This window comes from Anticarsia gemmatalis, chromosome 25, assembly GCF_050436995.1.
Source record: "Anticarsia gemmatalis isolate Benzon Research Colony breed Stoneville strain chromosome 25, ilAntGemm2 primary, whole genome shotgun sequence".
In the NCBI taxonomy this organism is placed as follows: Eukaryota; Metazoa; Arthropoda; class Insecta; order Lepidoptera; family Erebidae; genus Anticarsia; species Anticarsia gemmatalis.
Genome location: NC_134769.1, coordinates 293,446 through 317,445, shown reverse-complemented (window position 1 = coordinate 317,445; position 24,000 = coordinate 293,446). Strand labels below are relative to the sequence as shown.

Genomic DNA, 24,000 nt, shown 5'->3' with positions numbered 1-24,000 from the left:
ATTGAAGTGTTTGTTTCAAATTTATGTGATAATTTCTAAACTTCATGCATATAAGCACACTGTATTCATGGAGGATTAAATAAATCAGTCTATAATAATATCACTCTTCAATAATTCGTTAAAATATCTTACACTTAAAATTATATCGTAGCACCAAGCAATTTCTTCTGTTCATGATCTTTATGACACATACTTAAGGCTCTCCTATTATAATGACTCAAGACGTTTCTCAAACGCCAAGTCTTTGAAACAAACTAACCTGAACATTGTCATAGATGTCGTTCACTCCCGGAGAACTGCAATCCGCTCCATCATTCGGCGGCTCGGCGTCTGCCAGTCCTCTGTCATCGCTGCTGCAGGGAGACGTACCTGACGTCATCGCCATGATCAAGGCTTACAGGCCCAAGAACCTGAATCCCTTCGACGAGGTGCCTGCTAAACGTAAGTTTATCATTCCCTCTATATTTACTACTAAAACTGTTTCACAGCTGAAGAATAATGAAATCTTACCCTTTTTTCTAAGTACCAACAATAAGAAAATAAGGTATATGAGGATTTTTAGGCGTAATTTACTGCTATGAAAAAAGTTTATAACATATAATAATTTACACAACAATTTGTCGATCACATTATGATGACCTGTGAAAGCTGTAATATGTTGCAGTCAAAAGGCAACGTATCACATATAGCAGTATTATCTACACATCAGTCAAAACTTCAGCAATTTCTCAAGACCACAATCATATATGAAAATCCATCCAAATTGTAACAGTAAAGAAACCAGTAAGTACCTTATTTTAATTCCTCTTCCCCCTTTTCTTCCCCTTTAGTCCGCGCCGTGGTCATCAACGGGCAACACATCTTCACGTTCGACGGGCGCCACCTGACCTTCCCGGGCAACTGCCGCTACGTGCTGGCGCACGACCACGTCGACAGGAACTTCACGCTCATGATGCAGCTCGTCAACGGAGCTCCCAAGTCTCTCATCTTGGAAGACAAGCATGGAGCTATTATTGAACTTAAGGATAATGGACAGGTGAGGATTCTAAATAATTATTCTGAATATTTGTTATTAGGTAGTTTGCATAAGTGTTTACGATTGTAATGATAGAAGTAAGTGTGTGATAGAAATAAAAATGTGAATGTGAATTGTAATGAGAATAACTATAAAGGTCTTCATGGTTTAAATCTATGCTATGGGTTTCTCATTAGACCCATAAATGACAAACATGCCATTAAAGGCAGTCGTTCATGAATTTTTTATGATCCATACAGTGGTCATTAAAAAGATATCTTAAGATTTTCTAAGTTAAATGCACAGCAACTAATTTATTAATGTGTATTTTCATTTATATTTTAACTTTAACTATCATAATTGTTTCCAGGTTTCAATAAATAAGCTAATTTAAAGCAGTTAAAGAATAACTGAGCCATACTAACCTTCCATATCATTCGCAGGCTACCCTGAACGGCGCCAACCACGGCTACCCAGTCATCGAGAAGGACTCGTTCGCGTTCCGTCAGGCCAACGGCCGCATTGGAGTCGGATCATTGTACGGTATCATGGCCTTCTGCTCGCCTAAACTTGAGGTATGTGAAACAGGAGTATAATATAACTTGATGATGTTCAAATAGGTCCCCAGACCAGAGCAGACCAATTAAAATCGCTTAATCATGACCAAACTGATCAAACATGAAAACTTTTTAAGGTCGCCGCGAGAGAAAAATTAGTTCTACACGCCTTTTAGAACTAAATCCATCTAGATCCTAGCTATCTGCTAGTAATTATATCAAGTTATAATATGCAAAAGCCGACGACGCGACGTCTATCCAAAATGCACTTGGATTCAAGAAAATAAGAACTAAAATTAAAAAAAAATATAGTTTTAGAGATAGCATACAAAGTGCTACGACATAATATATTGTAAGCCTTTACCCTCTTAAAAGCCACAGAGTAATTAACGTTATACTTATCTACTATAGGTTTGCTACTTCGAAGTGAACGGCTACTACCTCGGCAAACTGCGCGGTCTTCTCGGAGACGGCAACAACGAGCCCTTCGATGACTTCCGTCTACCCAACGGCAAGGTAACGTGTACAACTCACATTACATTTTGTAGTTTATGATAGATGATAATATGATACTACTTGTCTTTAGATAAAACAAAATTTACGCATATTTCATTGTTCGTAAATACACATATTTATTTATCAGATCCATAATTCGAATAGAATCTGATGATGAAGCTCTAGAGAATCATATAGCAAATATAATTTCATAAAAACTTGACAATGAAAACGAAATGTTCCCAACTTTATCATGGTCTTCTCCCACAGGTGTGTGAATCAGAGAGTGAGTTCGGCAACGCGTACCGCCTGTCCCGCAGCTGCCCGCAAGTCCAGGCTCCCGAGCACAACCACCACCAGCTGCACCACATGGCTCTGCCGCCAGCGTGCGAGAAGGTCTTCGGAGGCTCCTCACCACTCAGGCCCATCGGCTTATTCATGGACATCGCTCCCTTCAGGTACTTACAACATACAATTTAAAGCATTTTAGCTTATGTCTTCTTCCGTACAGTCTTAATGAAAAAGTATGTCCATCTGTTACACTTTTATGGCAAAACCGCTGCACTGATTTTGATGAAATGTAATATCATCGATATAGCTACAAATTCGCAATCAAACAGTAAATATTTCTTGTTAAATCAACCACGTTAAATTCCTAAATCGGCGAAATAGCAGAGTAAACTTCGATGGTGTGTGTGTGAATTGAGTGAGCACCCTAAATAAAATTTAATAATATATACTAGTCATTTAGTAAAAGGTGTGAAACAATATTGCGAGTACAAAACATTTCCAATTTACTAATGCTCCATTTCCTTGCAGACAAGCTTGCATCCACGCTTGCTCCGGTGACTCCGCCGAGGCCTTGCAGCAGGCCTGTGACCTGGCGCGAGGCTACACCGCCCTGGCCGTCAACAGTCTGCTGCCAGCCGTCCTGCCTGACGTGTGTGTGCAGTGCAGAGACGCTGACAAGCCCAGGAACGTTGGAGACAGCTACGAACTCAAGGTCCCGAACAAGCAGGCTGACATTGTTGTCACCTTCGAAACTACCATTGTAAGTACCGAATTGTAACTAATTGCTTCGAAGTTAATGAGTATAGGATCACATAAGCCACGTCAAATGGTTAAATATCCTTTTGTTGTCAAGAAGATTGACATTATAAAATATAACATAACCAAAATCAAAATCATATCGACATAATCAAAATTAATTGGTAGATCTTTAAAACCAAGACATTAGTACGATAATGAAATTGTTCAACACTAAAATTATATAGGCATTCTTGCCAAGCTTAATAAATGAAATATTGACATTTTAATATAAACTACCTTTAGACAGAAATAAAAACTATTATTATTAATTTACGTATAAATCAATCACCTCTAAACCCCTTATCTTCTTGTGTAGGACAACGAGAAGAACTACAAGGACATCGTGGTCCCGCTGGTGTCGCAAGTGATCGACAGTCTGAAGAGCAAGCGCGTCAACGACGTGAAGGTATACCTCGTCGGTATTACCTCCAAGTACCCGTACCCCATCGTCTATGACACTGACCGTGAGTACACTTTAGCTATTTATTTATTTCAAACTTTATATACAGAGCTGTATAAAGGCTTAATGCCGGGGACATTTTCTGCCAGTCTACGTTAGCTATTTTAGGAGGATCAATCCATCATATTAATTGACTAAATTGAATGTGAATGTTTCCGAGAAATAATTACAAAGCTGCTTGTACACTTTTTAAAAACAATTTGATATATACCTATAACTGATATTTAAGTTGACCTAAAAAGTTCAAATTACATAATTTTGCATTGCTAATTTAAATTTCAAATATATAAGAAGAATACCAGCAAAAACCTCTTTCAGTTTTTTAAGTAATTAAATACTTTAAGTTCCTTTAAGAAGTTGTAACGATTCAAAACATAATTATAACCGTCCACACCAATTACCTAATTTAGGCTTTTTGCTACATAGTCAAGTATTTCCATTAAACCAAATGCTCAACAAACCTTGTATTGCCTTGCAGCGAAACTGAAGAACGCTAAGGTGCAGTTCACGGACAAGTCACGCTACCAGACGCACAACATCGAGCACGGCCAGGACCCCGTGCTGCGAGCCGCCTCCGTCGTCGCCAACATCTATGATGCACTCACCATACAACTTGGTAAGACACACCATACAAATTACTACTTGAAGAAGTTTGACCAATATTTTGTTTCATCTCTCTTTCTCTCTCATTCTTTTAACTTATGTCTGCACTTAACACACAATTTACTATTGTTTTATGATGCAATTAATATATCTTTATGTAACAACCATAATATGATATAGTATTACACCCGTAGCGCGATTTTTTAAAGGCAATATTATCGAGACTAAGTGTTAGACATTTAAAATCACTTTAAAAAAGTTTCCTGCAAAATACGCTAGGGGCGCTGAACGGTTATTTTATAAAAAATTGTCGATACTTATTATTATTTATAATCATGAGTGCAGTATACTACAGCAAATTCAAATAAGTTTTCAAGTAACTTTTACGATAAATGTTTTTAAAGAAACCATAAATTTCAAGTATATCCTAACTAAACCTAAAATGATTTAATTCAGGTCTGACCAACGTGGTAGCCAGCTACTCCTCGATCTTCGACCTGCCTCTCCGCGCTGGAGCCATCAAACACACCATCAACGTCGTCGGCGAAGAGTGCGTCAGCCAATTCTTCTTGGTAAGTAGACCATCAGGTTCATGGTGCAAAACTGCAAATATATTATCAATATTGCTATTCGATCATTATCTTCGAAGCAAAATGGAACCGTAGAAAGACCATGTCATTTATATAGTGCATGGACTAAGATGGACTTGAAATATCAATACCAATAGAATGCGGTAGGTGGCGCTGATTGTATTTTCACAGACTATTTGACAGGTAATCGGTTATAAACAATCCATAGTGGTAGAAAATCGTCCCTCTTACAGATTAGGGTTAAACTTTAACATTTTCAATTTGAAATTTAAATTGAATTTTTCAAGACGTACAAAGTAACTATCCAAACATACTCTAGCCAAAAATTGGTGCAAGATTTTCAAGTATATTTCTAATAAATATCTCTTTCCTCAGGTGGAAGCAGCTCGCTCCGTGGCGTTCGGCGCTATGTTCGAAAACATGGCGTACTCTCACTCCCTGGTCACCGTCACTCCTTCCCTCAAGATCGGAAACGGCAAGCAGTACAGCCAGATTGTCGGTCAGTATCCATACTGTAATATAACAGTCACTTAACTACAAGTTAGAATTCTAATTGACATTGATAAGTCATCAGCAATCAGATAGCTTCCTAGATAGAATTTTGACAGTGTTTTTATATTTACTGTCCTATCTAGTAAGTAGGTTATCTGAAACTTAGCTAAAGCTGTAACACTGACTAAAACTATTAACTTTATGATATCTTCGACAAATTCAGTTAAGTTAGTTATGCAGTGCAGTAAAGGAACATTTCTGTCTATACCTATGTATAACAGCACAACTAATTAGTTGAATATTGCACGTGGAATTATTTTTTTCAAAAATCACTTGAATACGACATTCCAAAAATTCTTTAAAGATTTTATCCAAGTCACATAATCCACAATTAAAACCACCTATAAGCAGTTTATTTCTTCTGTAGCCATTTTCTCACGGAATATTTAATCTTCTAGGTTACACCGAGCGTGCTGTGATCATGCTGGGAGACAAGAAGGTCGGCAAGGAGGCGGAGAACCTCAGGTCTACTCTCGAGAAGACCGACGATGCTTGCAGGGACTTCGTTGAATCGGTGAGCAATAAAACCTTATAGCTTTTTGAGAACAAAAGACGTCGTCTTGCAGTCAAAGGCATGATTAGTCTTTGGTGTTAATCAGTTCATTGTTTCTAATAAAGGTTTACCAAAAATCATATGGCGGACAATCAAGTTAGAATAATGCTGTAACATTTGAAAGTTTTCAGTTTACAATGTCCAGTTTTAATACTTCTGAAAAACTATCAGAAAGGTTATCAAATGCAATTTTGAGAGTTGTTTATATTATATTCTTGCATTTATGTCTAAACTGCTCTCTCTTTAAATAAGGCCTAGTTAGTACAGATTTTCTTAAAACCTAGTTTTTCAATTTCATTTTTTTTCTCGGCATCAATTAACATATTATTTTCTCCCCAGACCGACGGTATCGTGTTCTCTGCGACGAACTTCCACAAGATGAACGCCGGCCAGCAGAAGCAGTACATCCAGACTGCCGCCGCCGCCATCAACCAGCGCATGCTGCACGAGACCCTGGTCCAGGACTGCACGTGCACTTACGTGGACCCCTTAAGGGTGCGCTCCATTTGTGTCAACAAGGACAGGAAGGAAGTGGTAAGTTCAATTAACTAATTGCATTATATTTATTCCCCCCCAAATTAAATCTTGCGTTTTAAATTATATTGTGAAAACGTCGATCCAAGATGAAAGTTTCGATCAAGAGCTCCTGGATTTGATGCCCGAGTTAGTTAGACACATTATTCTTTCGTATTTCTGTAGAAATGTTTTAACATCAGCCCAGCGTTTCGAAACGTGTTTCAGATGACAATTGACAAACTTGTCCTGTATGTTATTAAACCAGAAATAATTAAACACTATTTATGTGACTAATTTAAAATTATACGACATGTTGGACCCTAAAACACATTCATAGATATGAATGAATGACTGTATTAGTTTATTAATTTATTTCTTTTTGTCCGCAGGCTCGCAGAAGGAAGTAAGATCTGAGCTGAAACTGTGATCGACAAGTGCCAAATACCAAATACTCTAGCGTTATAGTAACACGTGTGCGAGCGAGACGCACGCATTCAACGTATACGTGCATCTCACTCGCACACACTCACCTCCGCTATGGAAACTTGAAACGACATACTTATTAATTAGATTATTAATTACAAATACTATGTATAATTAATTATAGAAGTGGAAAGGCACAAAGGACAAATATCTAACCATCTAATAAATTATTTAACTAGTAATAACTGTTAATGACAGTTTATAAGCTAGTGTTGCCAATAAAAAAATCTTACCATTTTTTGGGGAAAATTGCCTTTGCTAGTTATAAAAATACTACTAATTTGGTAGAATTATTAGTTGTATGTTGTTTGACGTTGTCATAGTAGGAATATATTAAAAGTCGTCGAAACAATTGTGTACCGTAAGACCGAAAGGTACTAAATAATCATGGACGACTCTGTATTAGATTTAATAAAATATGTTATTTAATAAATATATTTCTTTTATTTCACCTCTTTGATAGTTCCAAACTTCTAAAAAAATATTTTTTGTAACCCGCCACTGTCCAACGGCTGGGCAAGGGTCTTAATTATAATATTTTTCTGGCGATTCTGTCACTTAGTGAGGATAATGACTAAAAGTCTTTAGAGTGCTATTTAAAACTTTGCGTTTTTTGAAGCTCTGACTGAAGTTGTATAAATGAATTATTAATAAAGGAGTGATAAGCTATTAAATTATATAATACGTACATATGAATATTATCCCACAGAAATCATTTGAAGACAAAACTGTTATACCTATTTAAATTAAATGTAGCCGAAATAAATTATACCACAAGGACACTTAACTTTCTTAAAAATAGTACAAAACTTACATAAGAAAATACATTTATTTCCATAAAAATATATCAGAATGTAATATCAAAACTAATTGCACTTAAGGAATGTTTTGGTTGGACATTTGGTTGTTATTATTAATAATACTTATTATGCTATTATAGTAATACTATGTAATAATAATGGTTTGTTTGTTCAGTAGTATGTCTTGCGCACCCACTTGATCCGCGGGCCTCGTTGAGACATGATCTTGACTGAGGCACTGGCGGCCGCTTTCACTACGTCCGAGATCTGTGAAAAAATAAAAATATACTATAGATTTTATTTATACTAGACACTTAGAATACAGAGTGTTCTATAGCCCGACAACTGGCTAGAGAGCCCGAGCGTGCAAGGTGCGCGGGTTGCAAAGGCAAGCGAAATTCAGCAAGAAAATAATTATTCACTCCTAGACATATGCAGACGGTTGCTTGTTTGCTAAGGCTTTTTTAACATAAACCTAAATTTTAATTAGTATACTCTAGCCTATTATATTTTTGATATCAAACAAATATTCTGGTAACTAGAGTATTAATTTCAAAGAACCTTAGGAATATTATCGCTAAAATCTGATCATAAGATTATTAACGCGATTATTCGATCGACATTATTTTATAACACACACAAAATCTGCTCGCTACAAAGAATTTAAATTTCCAATCTTTTTGTTCTTTCGTTAATTTTAAAGTCAACTTTTTCATAAAATTGATTACTAAAATAAAGCTAACTGGCTCAAACAGTTCCATTTATGTGTAAATTGAGATTTTTTACCAAATTATCTTCCACCCCTAAAAATCTTCACCGTGCTTTTATAATCAGTCAAATTAATCGAGTCGTTCTCAAGTCTTGCACTAGGATCAGGCCGTTACAACCTTGTTCGCTACGTCATAATCAAAATAATGAAATGAATGTGAAAATTTGTAAGTGCGAGCGAGAGACTCGCACGTTTAAAATGGCCCGAGTACAGTTAGTATAGTAGGTATAGATATATCATACATACACTGATCATGAGGCTCTGCGCGTTGCCCACGAGCATGTCCATGGCCTCCTTGTCCTCTGGGCTGGCGGCGCCGCGCTGGCCCAGCGACGAGCCCTTCACCGTCGTCAGCATCTTCAGCTGGCCGCTGATCGTGGGGATCCGCTCGCATACTTGCAGCAGGTTCTACCACAAAACAAATATTAGTAAACAAACATTAAGTGTCATTTACACACAAGCTATTTGGCGCGTGAAGGCTCATCTGTCCGCGCCTGTGAACGAAATGTTCGCGGGCGCGGACAGATGAGCGCGGCGCACGCTCTTTCTGTTGTTGTTTCACGCGAGAAAAAGAGCATGTATGTGTAAAGGCACCTATTGAGTTTAATTAATCGCCATTGACAATAAGTGTAGAGAAATACACTTAATTATAGCAAAATCTTAATCTTATTTTGACGTTAAATGTACCTAAGACAGGTGTTACAATTACAAGATAAGGCAAAGAACCTTAAGAGATGAGTTTATAATGACCTAGACCCACATACTGTTAAACAGCATTAAACATGTAAAATCCTGATAGCACATAGCCTGATCAAAGAACCAAACCTGAGAGATTAATAATTCGCAATAACATACACTACCACTCAGACGAGAATATCAAGCAATGATTTATAAAAAAAATAGTCAAAAACCATTAGTAATTGATATTTAAGGTACTTTTGCATTTTCTTCTATAAATGATTGCAAAGCTCAATCATGTATTGTCATATTTTGTGTATAGTTTATTAGTGCAATACTTACAGTTTTGATCCTGTGGTCGGAGCACTCGTGCGCCAGTTTCTTGGCGAGCCGTGCCACCTCGTGAGACTCCGTCACTATCGACTTGGACGTCGTCAGCACTTCGTGTTGCTTGTCTGTAAATTATATTTTATTTTCAGTAAGGTATATGGTGTAAAAGCAAGCATTTTCCATTAATGTCTACCTAAATAAAATAAAAATCAAATGACACTTAGAGCAATTGCTTCTAAAACGATGTAACTGGAAAGTTTCAGAGAATACAAATAGAGTTAAGGGAATCTGCCGTCTATAACGGTGCTAGCGAGTTCATTCTCAGCTCTCTTTTCCATAGGTTTTATTACAAGGAATCTCTGCCAATTTTAATGTCAAACTGTATCTTTCTCTCTATTCGTTTGTCCGAATCCATTGTTGATGTGACTGATAGCAAATCCGTTCGAGGTGATTGATTCTGGTTTCTTAAAACTAGGTACTTTTCTCATTTTAGAGACTCTTACCCCCGGTTTCTTTGTACATTTAGCGGTAGTTTATCTATTCAATAGCGTTTGTTTTCGTATGAGTTTTAATGTTATTGAATAGATAAAATGCCGCTAAATGTACCTCAGAAACCGGGGATTAGTCCAGTAGTAGGACACTAAACAGCATTACAGAGAGTATTAAAGATAATGAATATAATGTCATACCTGTATTCATGTAGTCCGACAGTTTGGCCATGAGCACGGCCATGCGTTTGGCGACGGCCACGATCTCATTGTCACGGGACGACCAGTCGCGGATCGCGACGTGCAGGTTCAGTGCCTCGTTCTGTAATATACATAGATACAATATTATGTAGACTTGTAAACAAATCAGTTTAGAAAAATAATTGCAACCTATAGTGGTTTTTTCTTCGGCTTATATTAATTTAGTGCAAATATTGAAAATAACTTGTTGTGTGTGTGTGTTGAGCAAATATTGTGTTCAACATGTTACTGAATAATTTTTGGTAGTATACTTACGTAGATAGGCTGGTTAGGTTCCGGCTGTTTCTTAAATATAGTTTCTCCTCCAAGCACAGACTCGACTTGTTCAGTAGCACGCAGGATCTAGACATAAACAGAACATCACTTATAATAAGTTAAAGTACCTATCTTTGAAGAAAATCTATTTAATTAATATCTAGGAAATATTGCAACGTTCACGGTCAGGAAGCTTCAATTTTGTAGTGAGTGATAATAATGTATTTTAGTGCCAGTTTCTGACCGATTTATAATTTATTTCAATAAATATTGGAGTAAACACATTTAAATAAAAAGCACACAAAGTTTTGTAGGTTCTAGACATAGGCATATTTGGTAAAATTAAAAAAAATGCCATTTTTTGTAGGAATTTTTACAGCTGACTTTAATAAAAGTAATGAAATAATCCGGCTACATATCCCTATACCCCGGTACATAGCTCGTACCTTGGCCGTGGTGTCCTTCCAGTCCGGCATCTTGCTAGCCCGGGTGTCGGGCGCGGGCGTGGCGGCGCTGAGCTGCTGCTGCGCCTCGCCCAGGGCTCGCTGCAGCTACATATCCCTATATAGTAAAGCCAGTACCTTGGCAGTGGTGTCCTTCCAGTCCGGCATCTTGCTAGCCCGGGTGTCGGGCGCGGGCGTGGCGGCGCTGAGCTGCTGCTGCGCCTCGCCCAGGGCTCGCTGCAGCTACATATCCCTATATAGTAAAGCCAGTACCTTGGCAGTGGTGTCCTTCCAGTCCGGCATCTTGCTAGCCCGGGTGTCGGGCGCGGGCGTGGCGGCGCTGAGCTGCTGCTGCGCCTCGCCCAGGGCTCGCTGCAGCTACATATCCCTATATAGTAAAGCCAGTACCTTGGCAGTGGTGTCCTTCCAGTCCGGCATCTTGCTAGCCCGGGTGTCGGGCGCGGGCGTGGCGGCGCTGAGCTGCTGCTGCGCCTCGCCCAGGGCTCGCTGCAGCTACATATCCCTATATAGTAAAGCCAGTACCTTGGCAGTGGTGTCCTTCCAGTCCGGCATCTTGCTAGCCCGGGTGTCGGGCGCGGGCGTGGCGGCGCTGAGCTGCTGCTGCGCCTCGCCCAGGGCTCGCTGCAGCTACATATCCCTATATAGTAAAGCCAGTACCTTGGCAGTGGTGTCCTTCCAGTCCGGCATCTTGCTAGCCCGGGTGTCGGGCGCGGGCGTGGCGGCGCTGAGCTGCTGCTGCGCCTCGCCCAGGGCTCGCTGCAGCTACATATCCCTATATAGTAAAGCCAGTACCTTGGCAGTGGTGTCCTTCCAGTCCGGCATCTTGCTAGCCCGGGTGTCGGGCGCGGGCGTGGCGGCGCTGAGCTGCTGCTGCGCCTCGCCCAGGGCTCGCTGCAGCTACATATCCCTATATAGTAAAGCCAGTACCTTGGCAGTGGTGTCCTTCCAGTCCGGCATCTTGCTAGCCCGGGTGTCGGGCGCGGGCGTGGCGGCGCTGAGCTGCTGCTGCGCCTCGCCCAGGGCTCGCTGCAGCTACATATCCCTATATAGTAAAGCCAGTACCTTGGCAGTGGTGTCCTTCCAGTCCGGCATCTTGCTAGCCCGGGTGTCGGGCGCGGGCGTGGCGGCGCTGAGCTGCTGCTGCGCCTCGCCCAGGGCTCGCTGCAGCTACATATCCCTATATAGTAAAGCCAGTACCTTGGCAGTGGTGTCCTTCCAGTCCGGCATCTTGCTAGCCCGGGTGTCGGGCGCGGGCGTGGCGGCGCTGAGCTGCTGCTGCGCCTCGCCCAGGGCTCGCTGCAGCTACATATCCCTATATAGTAAAGCCAGTACCTTGGCAGTGGTGTCCTTCCAGTCCGGCATCTTGCTAGCCCGGGTGTCGGGCGCGGGCGTGGCGGCGCTGAGCTGCTGCTGCGCCTCGCCCAGGGCTCGCTGCAGCTCGGGGTCCGCGCGAGCTGTGCTGGAGGAGAGACCCACGTGGATCACGCGGTTCGCTAGCCTGCGGACATGAACAACGTTGTGATTAAACTTATGTCTCGAGACTGATGAGTCGGTGACCTGAAACACATTGAACCTAATTAACCGCAAAGAAGTTTGTAAAAATTAACCCTCTTATTCATAAACACACTACAAACCTATTTTAGTTAAAAACTACTATAATATTATAATGTTTTCTCTTTTTGATTTCGCTAAGGAGTGAAAGAAACGAAACTCTTTATGAGCCTTTCATAACTTCAAATATTTTTGTGTGTATATTTATACTCTGAACAGGTGCATTTTCAAAATAGTTACACAGACTGAATACTAAATTCTTTATTATTTGTGCTGCCTTTAATAAGTACGAGATTCGCGTGTAACTAATAAAACCTTTAATGTCCAGTGCAAAAATACAAATATAAATAACATACTAACATAGGTTAGTCACCAAATTAGATAGTCCAGATATTTCAACACATTAGGACTACAAAATCACAAGTGGTAAAATTTTTTACTACGAAATTATCAATAATTGCCAAAAATCGGGAAAGTGAGATTGCAACAATTTTACATCCATGCCTCATTGAACACATAAAGCCGTCCATCGTGGGTTAAACCTCACACCGGTATCAAATGCCCATTCTATCAAGTTACCAAACAATATCCAGTATTACTCACTTAGTAATAGCCGTGGAAGTGAGCGCACACTTCATAGGATCCCCATCACTGGTGGAGTCCTCCCTCATGCGCTGCATGGTGTCTCCCGCGGCCTGCACGAAGGCCATGGGCTCCACGGACTGGTCGCACAGGTCTCGAACCTTGGACAGCGACTCCGTGAACTGCGCCAGCAGCGCCTTGTAGTTCTCTATCACCGCCTGGAGAAATAAACAAAATATAGTCGAATTGAGAACTTCCTCCTTTTTTGAAGTCGGTTAACTAATTCGATTGAAATATATTTCGTGACGTTTTGAGTTTAGTAATTTTACCTGATGCTAAAATATTAGTTAAGTAAGTCTTTTGGTTTTAAAAACGAAAATATAATACAACTTCACCTAATTATCAATTAACCTTGATGAAAATTGTAAGTAAGGTAAATTAAAAGGACAATATTTTTTTTTAAACAGATTTTATTAATGTACGGCATAAATCTAAGCAAATTATTTTAATTGAAATTTATGAAGATTTTAGATATAAGTGTACCTTATCATCAGGTTTGTGAATTCTCTCCTGCGCAGCCTTCACCAACATTGGAGCCAACAGTTCAGTCTGCAAACAAAAATTATGCAATAAAGGACTACACTGCGACTAGCTAAAATAACTAATTATCCAAAATGCTAACGCTATAACACATTAACACGTCATACATACATACATAATATCACGCATTTTCTTCCATAGGGGAAGGCAGAAACCAAAAGAAGAACTTATTTCCCTTGCTACTCTTGGGACCAAAATGAGTTCAGTTTCTGTTGACCACAAAAAAGGTTCCGACGACGATAGCAAGTATGTCTATCAGATTTGGTAGTCCTCAAATATCGCATTATTGTTGATATTCACTGTGTGATAATATTATGTATTATTAGAATATCTTTTACAGTACCTGTTCGCTGCAGGTCCTGAGCTCCTGGTGCACCCTGGCGCCGCCGGTGCCGGTGTCGGCGATGAACCGCGCGGTGCGCGACACGCGGCCCAGCTGAGCCAGCAGCTCGGCGATCTTGCGCTCCAGGAGGAACTGACGCGTCTTCTCATCTGAGGAAACAAATACACGTTACATATATATCAGTTTAGCCTTTCTTCCAAACTATGTTGGAGTCGGCTTCCGGTCTCACCGGTTGCAGCTGAATACCATTGTTTTACATGGAGCGACACAACACGACACCCTTCGGTAAGACTGGTTGTCAAACATCTTCAAAAATGACAGCCGGAACCCACAATTTAACGTGCCTTCCGAAACACGGAGGAACTTGATATGTATGAGATTATTATTTACACAAAATTGTGTGAATGTGATTTTTAAATACTATTAGTGACTTACGGACAGTTTCTTCATACATACCTAGAGTAACCGCTAAAGCCATCTACTTTTATTTGACATTTGTATACGAGAGGCAAATCTATTTCTTCATCCAACTATCAGTAAATTCGTGAAGAGACAACTTTGGCTGTCATTTTTTTCTCCACCCCTAAACTTGTTACTTTTGATGAAGGAATTAGCCTTTATAGCAAGAGTGCAGCTGTCCTACCTGCAGCATCAGCCAGTATGTCCAGGTCTTGCAGCGGTTCCTCAGCGTCCATGAAGTCCTCCACCACCCTCACCACGGCGGCTCGCTCGATGGCCTTGCGCAGCTCGCGGATACGCTCCATTAACAAACTAAACCAAAAATAACACCATAAGTAATACAGCATGAATGTGACTATTTATAAAGAGCAGTGATAACCCAGTGGTCTAAAAATGCACCTCCCACAAAAGAAAGTTCGAACCCAAAGCAAAGCCTAACCCCTCCCTTATGACGAGTGGAGACCCTTGCCCAGCAGTAGGACAGTTTTGGGTTACGGGTATATTTATGTATTACTTAAAAGTACAAAAACTGAGAATACCTGAGAAAGACTCAAAATGTATAAAAAAGTATTATAAAAATAATATTACACGTTTAACGTGATAACCATCATACTTTATGAATATCACTAATGTACTAGTTTTTTTTTTCTTCTGTCTTTTAACGGTTTGAACCCTAAGTGATATACCTGTACTGTTCCTGGTCGTACTTCTTGCTGCAGTGCGTGAGGAGTTGCTCCGTCTCCTCCACCAGGTGGCGCATGTCCTCCTTGTCCGCGCCCGACAGGTCCTCACTCATCTGGCACAAATGGTTAGTTGCTTAAATTCTTATTGTTATTTGCTTATTATCTCTCTTAAATAATAATAATAAGTTTATTTTAGTTTTGCAAACTTTTATCAATTGCGTTGGTTTCATATGAAAAAATAATCGAAACTAGTTCATGTTCCCACTGTCAATGTTACCCAAATTATTCAAAGTTACCCACATTTAGTCCATTGAAATGTTACAATTTGAGGGCCGAATATTGCATTTCTTAGAGGACGCAATTTTATTTTTGGAACATGTAGGGGGGTCAATAGAAGCTTAACTTGAAGTTTGTGGGGTCGCCACTCTTGTCCCCCGGCCGCCATCTTGGAAAAGGGGGTAGAAACACTTTTTTCACTATATCTCGGAAACTATGCGTCTTACAATTAAATTGTAAAAGCATAATGTGTAGCAAATTATTTTGCCTACAAATATGTCTAATAACTTTTTGTCCTAAATTAACAATTAAAGAAGTTATAAGCAAAATAGTGAAATATTTTTTACAAAAATTTTCTTTCCCAATTCGGTCTATTTCGGAGCACTGTTACTGAGTTTCTAATTAATGAAATTAAAAAAAATATATACGCCAAAATTTTCCTTGAAAAATACTCCACAAGATTGGTCTGAGTAAATTTTTTTTAATTTATTCATATCAGCTTAGCCTTTTTTCCAAACTATGTTGGAGTCGGCTTCCAGACTCACCAGATGCAGCTGAATACCAGTGTTTTACATGGAGCGACTGCCTATCTAACATCCACAACCCATTTACCTGGGATATAAAACGATACCCCTGGTTAAGACTGGTTGTCAGACTTTCAAGCTTCTGAGTACTGTTAACGACTGTCAAATATCTTCGAAAATGACAGCCGGGACCCACAAATTAACGTGCCTTCCGAAACAGGGAGGAACTCGATATGTGTAAGATGGTCACCCATCCACAAAACAACCTGGGCAAGCGTGGCTTAACCTCAGAGATCCATCCGCGTGGCTGTCGCTAAAAAAAGCTATAGAGCAATAAAGAAAATAATTATAAAAAAAATAGCACTTTTTTGCTTATAACTTCTTTAATTGTTAATTTAGGGCAAAAAGTTTTGAAACATATTTGTAGACAAAATAATTTGCTACAAATTATGCTTTTACAATTTTATTGTAAGACGCATAGTTTCCGAGATATAGCGAAAAAAGTGTTTCTACCCCCTTTTCCAAGATGGCGGCCGGGGGACAAGAGTGGCGACCCCACAAACTTCAAGTTAAGCTTCTATTGACCCCCCCTACATGTTCCAAAAATAAAATTGCGTCCTCTAATAAATGTAAATCTCATGTAACATTTCAATGGACTAATTGACGTTAACTTTAACTCTAACGTTAATAGGAGGTTAATACCGCCTGATAAAGTAAAGAAAGGGGCTAATCTTATATATTGTAATATTATTTATACCAAATTTGCTAGCAAATTGGCTAGCAGGCTCGCCCGCAAAAAAAAACATTTTCGAATCTTTTCAGCCGTTTACCCGTAACAGATGGTAGTATGATAGTATCAAGTTAGTATAAATTATTATGAAGACTATATTATTTACCTTTCTGCCGACTTCAATGAGGTTCTTGACGGCTTCCTGGCCCTTAGCCTTGACGTCACTCTTGGTCATCGGCTTGTGGAGCCATTTGAACGCTGTCTCAGACCTGGACAATTGAAATCACAATGAACTACAATACAGGTAAGTTTTGACTCTAGAAGTAGTAATAAATAAAAGTTTTAATAGTAATATATTTCTTTAAGGAAATACTATCGTAGTAATAGTAGGAATAATATCGAAATGTAAAAAAAAATATAAAATTGAGATAAATTTCAATTAGCTTAATGTGTTAGAATTTCCATATTTTTTGTTAAATAGGTACTCAATGTGTAAAATAGTCTACTTATTTGAATAATTAATTAGTTTACTGTATTGATCTAAATTAAGGCATTTTTACTTACTGTATTTCAACGTAGCTCTTATTCTGACCCTGTAAATTACAATACACAAATTAATAAACATGAAATGTTATTTAGCCGCATGCACCCCGAAAGATAGGTACAGATCAGCACTCAATGGGTGCCTACAGAGAGATGTCGCCATCGGGGCAGACCCAAGTAGGGTTGCCAGATAGCCGAGATTTCCGGGATTGTCCGGATTTTTTTCGTGTTCCGTAATTTTACTCAGCTGTCCCGGAATGAAAAAATAATTGTTTTTACTAAGCTACGATGCTACGACTTATTTTTTTGGTCATTCCTACTTAATATAGGTAACGTTCGTGGCCTCAGAAATGTCCCGGAAATGATCAACCTGGATCTGGCAACCTTGCCCCCAAGAAGCGCTGGCGTGACGATCCAGATGCCTTTGTTAGTAACAAGACACGCGATTTTTTTGCTTCAACATGGTTGCTTGGCAGTTAGTAAAATACGATTTTTAAATATTTTCGGATATATATCATTTAATACTGTGTTATCAGTATAAAGCCACAAAAAATGTATTAGACGCTTATCAGCAGAAGGATGATTTAAAAAAAATGTGGTATCCTTTTGCCCGACAGTGGGACAGTGTAGGCTAACAAAAAGAATACATTAAGTTTATTTGCAACTTACTTCTTCTGCATCAGCTTCCAGTATGCTGGCATCTTGCCCGTTTGATCTGCAAAAGTTTATTTGTTTTTAATTCTGACTATAAGCTTAGTTAATATATTTAATGTATTTCGAAATTTTCTAAAATGAAAGGTCTTTGACATGGCTTAACGACTGTTCTTAACTTGTTGTGTATCTCAATTGACAACAACCGGGACCGACTCTATACGTGTTCTCCGAGGCACGGAGACGCTCAGCCTTAATACCACTGTGCGGTCACCCATCTACGGCATAACTCAACCAATGAGCGCAATTGTCTATGAAAATCGAAATTCAATACCTACTTGTATACAAGATGTCTACAAATTGAATATGAATAGAAAACCAATTTGTATGCATATAGAACACAATGATAACTAAATTGCATTGTCTGAAGGTTACAGGAAAGGTTAAACAAAAAAATCTGAACATAAATATGTTTTACTGCATCAATAGCAGTAATACCTGGTATTTATATAATAAAAACATTTTTCAATCGTTTTTTTTACGCTCGTTTTTTTTGACGGGTTTTGTAAAAAAATGGGTCAAGTGCGAACTGGACTCACGCACGCATGGTTCCGTACTATTATTTATAAAAACGGCATAAAACCACTTTTGCTTGGTGGGAGCTGTAAAGTATTTTTTTTATTATATTTTTAGTATTTGTTGTTAAAAATGCTAAGTAGTGCGTTTAGCTGTTTAGCCTTTATGAGTTAAAACATAGTTTTTTATAAAGACAACTCCCGCACTAAGAATTTCTGCTGTGTCGCGGGGACAAAAGTGGGTTACAAACATACAAACAACGGATACAAAGTACAACCAGACCCGAAAAAAATATTTGTGGTTCGCACAAATAATTGTCCCATATGGGAATCGAACCCATGCCCTTCCGACGCACTGGCAGTGGCGTGGCGGCACCTCTTACCAATGCGCCACGGAGGTTGGCAATAAAGATGCAGTAGGTAGTTTGTGTTTTACCATTAATATAATATTGTTGTCGTGTTCATATTAACACTGAAACGAGTGAATAGTACTCACTTGATACTCTTGAGCAAGGCGTCGAAGGCCGCGAGGACCTCCTTCCTCTTGCTGAAGGCACTCCACCTCACCTCCGACTGCTCCGGGGTCTGTTTTACTTCCTTTATCAGGTCCTGGGTGGATGTCAGCAATGCCCTGGACAGATAGGATAGGCGTATGTTAAAATCTGATGTTGATTTAATCCATACTAATATTATAAATGCGAAAGTAACTCTGTCTGTCTGTCTGTCTGTCTGTCTGCTACTCAATCACGTCTTAACTACTAAACCAATTTGTATGAAATTTGGTATGGAGATATTTTGATACCCGAGAAAGGACATAGGCTACTTTTTACCCCGGGAAAATGACGCATTTCCCGGGAAAATTCAGAAAATTCAGCGAAGTCGCGAAAAATCAATATTATAATGACATTGAATTAACAAAATTCCGTTGCCATGGCAACTATTTTAATGGCGGATATATCTTAGCGCGACTTCGTTATACTAAGAGATATAAATAATTTTGAGAATATTTTTCGTGAAAGAAAAAGCATATTTTATATCATCACGCTACGACCAATAGGAGCAGAGTAGGTAACAGTAAAAAGTGTTACAAAAACATGGAAAATTCTGACCCATTCTCTCTTATGTGACGCAAGCGAAGTTGCGCGGGTCAGCTAGTAAGATATATTTAAGTAAGACTATTAGGATAGAATTGTGTTGAAAAAATTCTTCATCAAATGGTAATACAATTATGATTTCCTTTTCTGGTTTTTGATATCGGCGACTGGTTTAATTGAAAACAATAAGTAATATACAGATTATTTTTTGTCGTATGGTTAGTGGTCAATCTGGTGACAAAGTTGTTCAAGTCGCCCGGAAGGTCTTTGACATAGCTTGATATAATGATGAATATATAGATAATCTCTCTATTCTATCACACTTATAGTCAGGTAGGACGGATAACCGTCACATCCGAGGAGAGGTCAGACATGGGACCACAACCAGATAAAGGTCAGGTGCAGGACCGACAATGACACATGTTCTCCGATGCACCGAGGTCGACTACCAACTCCTAACTCTTCACAATTTACTAAGCAGTTCTTGACAGAAAAATTAGAGATTTAATGACTGACTCGACACGGGATTTGAACTCGAGACTTGTGCACGGCAGTCGCGTAATTTGACTTGCGAAATGGAGGTATAGAGTTTAACGTATATATGTATACTAACGTGGAATGTTTGAGCACATCGTCACACAGCGCCTGCGTGTCCTGGGCGAGGGGACCGGCCACGGGCGCCAGCGCCGCGCGCTCCACGCGGGAGCTCACCACCGTCACGCGCCGGGACAGCAGCAGCGCTGACGATCTTATTATGTCCTGATAAGAAGCATTACGATAAGTAAAGACAATCATCATTGCTTAGCCTTTCTTCCAAACTATGTTGGAGTCGGCTTCCAGTCTCCAGCCTTCTTCTTCCAGTCAAAGATCTTCGAAATTGACAGCCGGGACCCACAATATAACGTGCTTTCCGAAACACGGAGGAACTCGATATGTATGAGATGGTCAACCATCCACAGAATATCCTCGGCAAGCGGGGCTTAACCTCAGAGATCGATCCGCGCGGCAATTGTTAACTAAGCCACGAGCTCCTCATAAGTAATGACAATACATGCATAAAATCGAGATAGTCCATCTAGAGCACCCGTTCTAATAGCACTTAGCCTTACTCACCTATATTTGACAGGTGCTCTGCATGGACTAGGCTAGGTGCCATTCGAACAGACTGCTCTAAATGGACTACCTCATAAAATCACCCCCATTTTCCATTAGGGGAAGGCATACACCGAAGAACACCACTTGGTATGATCGTTGCAAATCTGAATTGCTTCATTCACATAATATAAGAAGATTGATACATGAATTGGTGAATGAAGAAAGTTGAATCGAATCTTTAAAAATGTTTACTTTTATTTATAGTTTGTAGTAGAAATCCTAAAGAAACTTTTAAAAAACGACTTACTGTAGACTTCTTCTGATGAACAACAGCATAGAAGGTCTTGGCGGAGGTGTCCAGGGTCTGCCTGCACGCCTGCAGCATCTGCTTCATCTGCTGGTCTTTGGTCTTCTGCACTCCGTCGTCCAGGTCTCTCAGCAGTTCCTCCATGTGCTTCTCCAGGACTTTCTTCTCTTCTGGCGCCTGGAGTACAAGAGATGTCAACAAACATACATAAGAGAAGTAGTTGGTAGAGATAAAAAGTAAAAAAGTTTTATTATATTTTTCGTGAGCAAAATTATTCAAAATCAACATCGAAATTCCAAAACTTTATTCATTTATTTTTTTAAATACAATTCCCGCTCTAAGAATTTATCTTGTTTCGCGGGGACTTTTACAAACACGCAGTCCGGAAATAATCATTTGTGGATCGTACAAATAATTGTCCCGCATGGAAATCGAACCCTCGACCTCCCGACGCAATGGTGGTGGGCATGGCGAGCACCACCATTAAGTCGAGAAGTCCCAACAAAGGGAATAAGAAATATCATCAAAACAGTTACACAAAAAAAACACCTTAAGTAACTTTACATATAATACGTACCAGCTGCAGTAGTTAAAAATATATTTGTTAAATTTCGTCATGCTAGTTACCTGTTCGGGGTCCATGACGACGCTGACGCACGTGTCGTACACGCTGGCGATGCCCTTCATCACCTTGGGCACGTCCACCAGACCCTCCTGCGCTATACTCTTGTCCTTCTCTGATACAGCCAGCTGGTAACCAAATATAAGTTAGTTGAACATTTCATTAAAAATCTGTTCCCGCAATGCAATATCAGAAACAAACATACATATACTCATAAAAACAATACCCTCCTTTGTAACGCGCAGTCGGGTAAATAGCCGATATTGGGTAACGGTCACGGCGACCTACAATTTCCTATTCAGTCCACAACTAGCCACTGACAAATTGCCTCCCCCTAGTTTATAACTTAATAAGGCCCATGCGCATGTTTCACCCAACACAGACCTACTCAGCGGCCAGTTTCGATCGAATCCAGACTCCAGTTTGTCTGTATGTCCAAGTATGTACAAAATTCACAGGTACACTCTCTATTCCACTCATATGTGAGATGACAGCCGACATAGCTGGTAAGAAGTCAGGCACTCTAGACACTGCACAAGGATTGACGCACTTACGTTCTTTTCAAATTATTAGATTCTGCAACCTCAACATCTAGAGTATTGCTTGTCAGTAAACTCAGTGACTGTGTGACATTTCACCAAAAATAAAACAAATTTAACTGATAGTGCCAGAAACGAGTATAGATCGCCATAGAATCTGCGACATTCTTGCCCCACCTTAACTCAATAGCCATACGTACCAAGTAAGTGGCGTGCGCGGCGTACTCGGTGGTGTTGCTGACAGCCGTGGTGACGTACAACATACTCTGCAGGAACTCCTCGCGAGACATCGCCTGATCACTGTTCAGCTTCGCTGGAATATACATATTGACATGAGCAGACGAAAGAGATATCATAATCATGTTCCGTTTTTAACGAAGTGAGAAGATATTGGTACCAACGCAAGAGATAAATTTAAAATAACTAGCATTTACTACGATGAATACGCACTATTGCTATAGCTTAGAAAATAGCAATAAATAAAATACACTTCATGTCAAAAAACATGACACTGTCCAACATTCTTTAGGATCTTTTAATTGCTTTATTGGTAGCGGGTGGGTCGATGCTATAGGGGCTGGCGGCGGCCGGCTGCGCGGTCACCTGCAGGACACTGCGTTGTGCTGCTGCAGCAGCAGCAGCAGCAGCAGCAGCAGCAGCAGGAGGCAGTATACTTACTGAGCACATCTCGCTGCGAGTGCAGCGCGTCGATGCAGTGGCTGTAGGGGCTGGCGGCGGCCGGCTGCGCGGTCACCTGCAGGACACTGTGCTGCTACAGCAGCAGCAGCAGCAGCAGGAGGCAGTATACTTACTGAGCACATCTCGCTGCGAGTGCAGCGCGTCGATGCAGTGGCTGTAGGGGCTGGCGGCGGCCGGCTGCGCGGTCACCTGCAGGACACTGTGCTGCTACAGCAGCAGCAGCAGCAGCAGGAGGCAGTATACTTACTGAGCACATCTCGCTGCGAGTGCAGCGCGTCGATGCAGTGGCTGTAGGGGCTGGCGGCGGCCGGCTGCGCGGTCACCTGCAGGACACTGCGCTGCAACTGCAAACTGCGCAGCACTTCGTTGCACTCGCGAGATATCGCAGGCTCCGGGTGGACAGCGCGGTTCTGGACAAAAGTATTCCATCAAAAGAAGATTTTTGGGAAAATGACAGAAAAGGAAAGCAGAACAGTTTCCCGCTCTAACTATAAGTTAGCGTCTTAGCAGCTATTCGGTGAATAATCGCAACTTCCAGAGATGAGGACACAGTATTCAATAGAAAGTATAAGTTCCTTACCAGTTTGTTGATGGAGTCGTTAAGACGAAGGCAGGCTTCCATCAACCTCCTTCTGGTATCATGGTGATTGGGATTCTGGAAAACAAGTTGCAGAATAATTTTCACGTAAAGCGTACCGTTGTCAATAAAAACTGTCTTTGTATCATCACTCTCATGGACGGGGTGGTAGACTGATACGACTACCACAGTTAATTATGACCCAATTAAATAATTATCTTTCTACGCAAGATGTATAAGTATTTACCTGACAGACGAGTTCTGAAGTCTTCAGCAGGTTATACGTGGAGAGTTTCATCTCACTGGCAGCGTCTTCTATTCTCTTGCATTGAACTGGTTTCTGTTGGTTCGACAAACACCTCGATATAATTATCTCGAGAACGGATACCTAACCATAATTTTGTTTGTTATAGATTCTTACCGTATCAAGGATTGTACTATCAAATCAATAGTAATCTATATTTAATACCTAAATGATTTGTTTTATATAAATAATACTTCAAAACTCAACTTTGACCATATCATCACTGTTTACAAAAAAATGCATTTTGAAAAAAAAAATAACAAGTTGTGAGGTAAGAAACGTTAACAA

The 24,000-nt window shown here is 40.1% G+C and overlaps 4 protein-coding genes across 7 annotated transcripts in view; 1 reads left to right on the top strand and 3 right to left on the bottom strand.

The window, feature by feature from the left end:
• Nucleotides 1–7,346, top strand: part of apolpp (retinoid- and fatty-acid binding glycoprotein apolipophorin) — a 38,018-nt gene extending 30,672 nt beyond the window's left edge. For both annotated transcript variants that reach the window (XM_076131087.1, XM_076131086.1), the window contains exons 44-56: nucleotides 276–441; nucleotides 831–1,036; nucleotides 1,459–1,590; nucleotides 1,984–2,088; nucleotides 2,338–2,525; nucleotides 2,887–3,118; nucleotides 3,473–3,620; nucleotides 4,095–4,232; nucleotides 4,676–4,791; nucleotides 5,185–5,308; nucleotides 5,760–5,875; nucleotides 6,254–6,448; nucleotides 6,820–7,346. In XM_076131087.1, coding sequence (XP_075987202.1) covers nucleotides 276–441; nucleotides 831–1,036; nucleotides 1,459–1,590; nucleotides 1,984–2,088; nucleotides 2,338–2,525; nucleotides 2,887–3,118; nucleotides 3,473–3,620; nucleotides 4,095–4,232; nucleotides 4,676–4,791; nucleotides 5,185–5,308; nucleotides 5,760–5,875; nucleotides 6,254–6,448; nucleotides 6,820–6,837 — 1,884 coding nt within the window. In that variant the 3' untranslated portion in view covers nucleotides 6,838–7,346. The remainder of the gene's footprint in view (nucleotides 1–275; nucleotides 442–830; nucleotides 1,037–1,458; nucleotides 1,591–1,983; nucleotides 2,089–2,337; nucleotides 2,526–2,886; nucleotides 3,119–3,472; nucleotides 3,621–4,094; nucleotides 4,233–4,675; nucleotides 4,792–5,184; nucleotides 5,309–5,759; nucleotides 5,876–6,253; nucleotides 6,449–6,819) is intronic.
• Nucleotides 7,347–7,466: 120 nt separating this feature from the next.
• On the bottom strand, nucleotides 7,467–11,222 carry LOC142983905 (vinculin-like). Of its 2 annotated transcripts, none has more exons than XM_076131091.1 (6): nucleotides 11,076–11,222; nucleotides 10,495–10,581; nucleotides 10,180–10,300; nucleotides 9,503–9,615; nucleotides 8,729–8,890; nucleotides 7,467–7,980 (listed from the first exon to the last, which is right to left on the bottom strand). In XM_076131091.1, exons 1-6 carry the CDS (start codon nucleotides 11,103–11,105, stop codon nucleotides 7,885–7,887), a joined length of 609 nt encoding a protein of 202 aa, XP_075987206.1. In that variant the 5' UTR covers nucleotides 11,106–11,222; the 3' UTR covers nucleotides 7,467–7,884. The 2 variants fall into 2 exon arrangements, with proteins under 2 accessions (XP_075987206.1, XP_075987207.1); XM_076131092.1 differs by lacking the exon at nucleotides 11,076–11,222 and adding an exon at nucleotides 10,941–11,061.
• A 923-nt stretch (nucleotides 11,223–12,145) lies between these two features.
• Nucleotides 12,146–22,931, bottom strand: LOC142983902 (vinculin-like). Its single transcript, XM_076131088.1, has 15 exons — nucleotides 22,811–22,931; nucleotides 22,333–22,445; nucleotides 21,599–21,721; nucleotides 20,972–21,148; nucleotides 20,183–20,328; nucleotides 18,972–19,106; nucleotides 17,919–17,964; nucleotides 17,271–17,299; nucleotides 16,873–16,975; nucleotides 15,180–15,289; nucleotides 14,678–14,805; nucleotides 14,035–14,183; nucleotides 13,635–13,700; nucleotides 13,113–13,309; nucleotides 12,146–12,456 (listed from the first exon to the last, which is right to left on the bottom strand). The coding sequence occupies exons 2-15, from the start codon at nucleotides 22,420–22,422 to the stop codon at nucleotides 12,261–12,263; spliced, it is 1,695 nt and encodes a 564-aa protein (XP_075987203.1). The 5' UTR covers nucleotides 22,423–22,445; nucleotides 22,811–22,931; the 3' UTR covers nucleotides 12,146–12,260.
• A 70-nt stretch (nucleotides 22,932–23,001) lies between these two features.
• LOC142983900 (uncharacterized) overlaps nucleotides 23,002–24,000 on the bottom strand; it is a 76,669-nt gene continuing 75,670 nt past the window's right edge. For both annotated transcript variants that reach the window (XM_076131084.1, XM_076131083.1), the window contains exons 96-98: nucleotides 23,656–23,748; nucleotides 23,412–23,486; nucleotides 23,002–23,241 (exon numbers count right to left, since the gene is read on the bottom strand). In XM_076131084.1, the coding sequence (XP_075987199.1) occupies nucleotides 23,017–23,241; nucleotides 23,412–23,486; nucleotides 23,656–23,748 (393 nt within the window). In that variant the 3' untranslated portion in view covers nucleotides 23,002–23,016. The remainder of the gene's footprint in view (nucleotides 23,242–23,411; nucleotides 23,487–23,655; nucleotides 23,749–24,000) is intronic.

Bases quoted from the DNA above. Each gene is read 5' to 3' on its own strand.
- LOC142983905 (XM_076131091.1), bottom strand. From the start codon at position 11,105: ATGCCGGACTGGAAGGACACCACTGCCAAG. The intron at 10,301-10,494 runs GTAAGTATACTA...TGTATATTACAG, and splicing joins AACCTAACCAGCCTATCTAC to AACGAGGCACTGAACCTGCA. The intron at 8,891-9,502 runs GTAAGTATTGCA...GTTTTGTGGTAG, and splicing joins CCGACCACAGGATCAAAACT to AACCTGCTGCAAGTATGCGA.
- LOC142983902 (XM_076131088.1), bottom strand. From the start codon at position 22,422: ATGTCTCGCGAGGAGTTCCTGCAGAGTATGTTGTACGTCACCACGGCT. The intron at 17,300-17,918 runs GTAAGTTGCAAA...TGTAATTTACAG, and splicing joins TGGAAGCTGATGCAGAAGAA to GGTCAGAATAAGAGCTACGT. The intron at 12,457-13,112 runs GTGAGTAATACT...TCATGTCCGCAG, and splicing joins ACTTCCACGGCTATTACTAA to GCTAGCGAACCGCGTGATCC.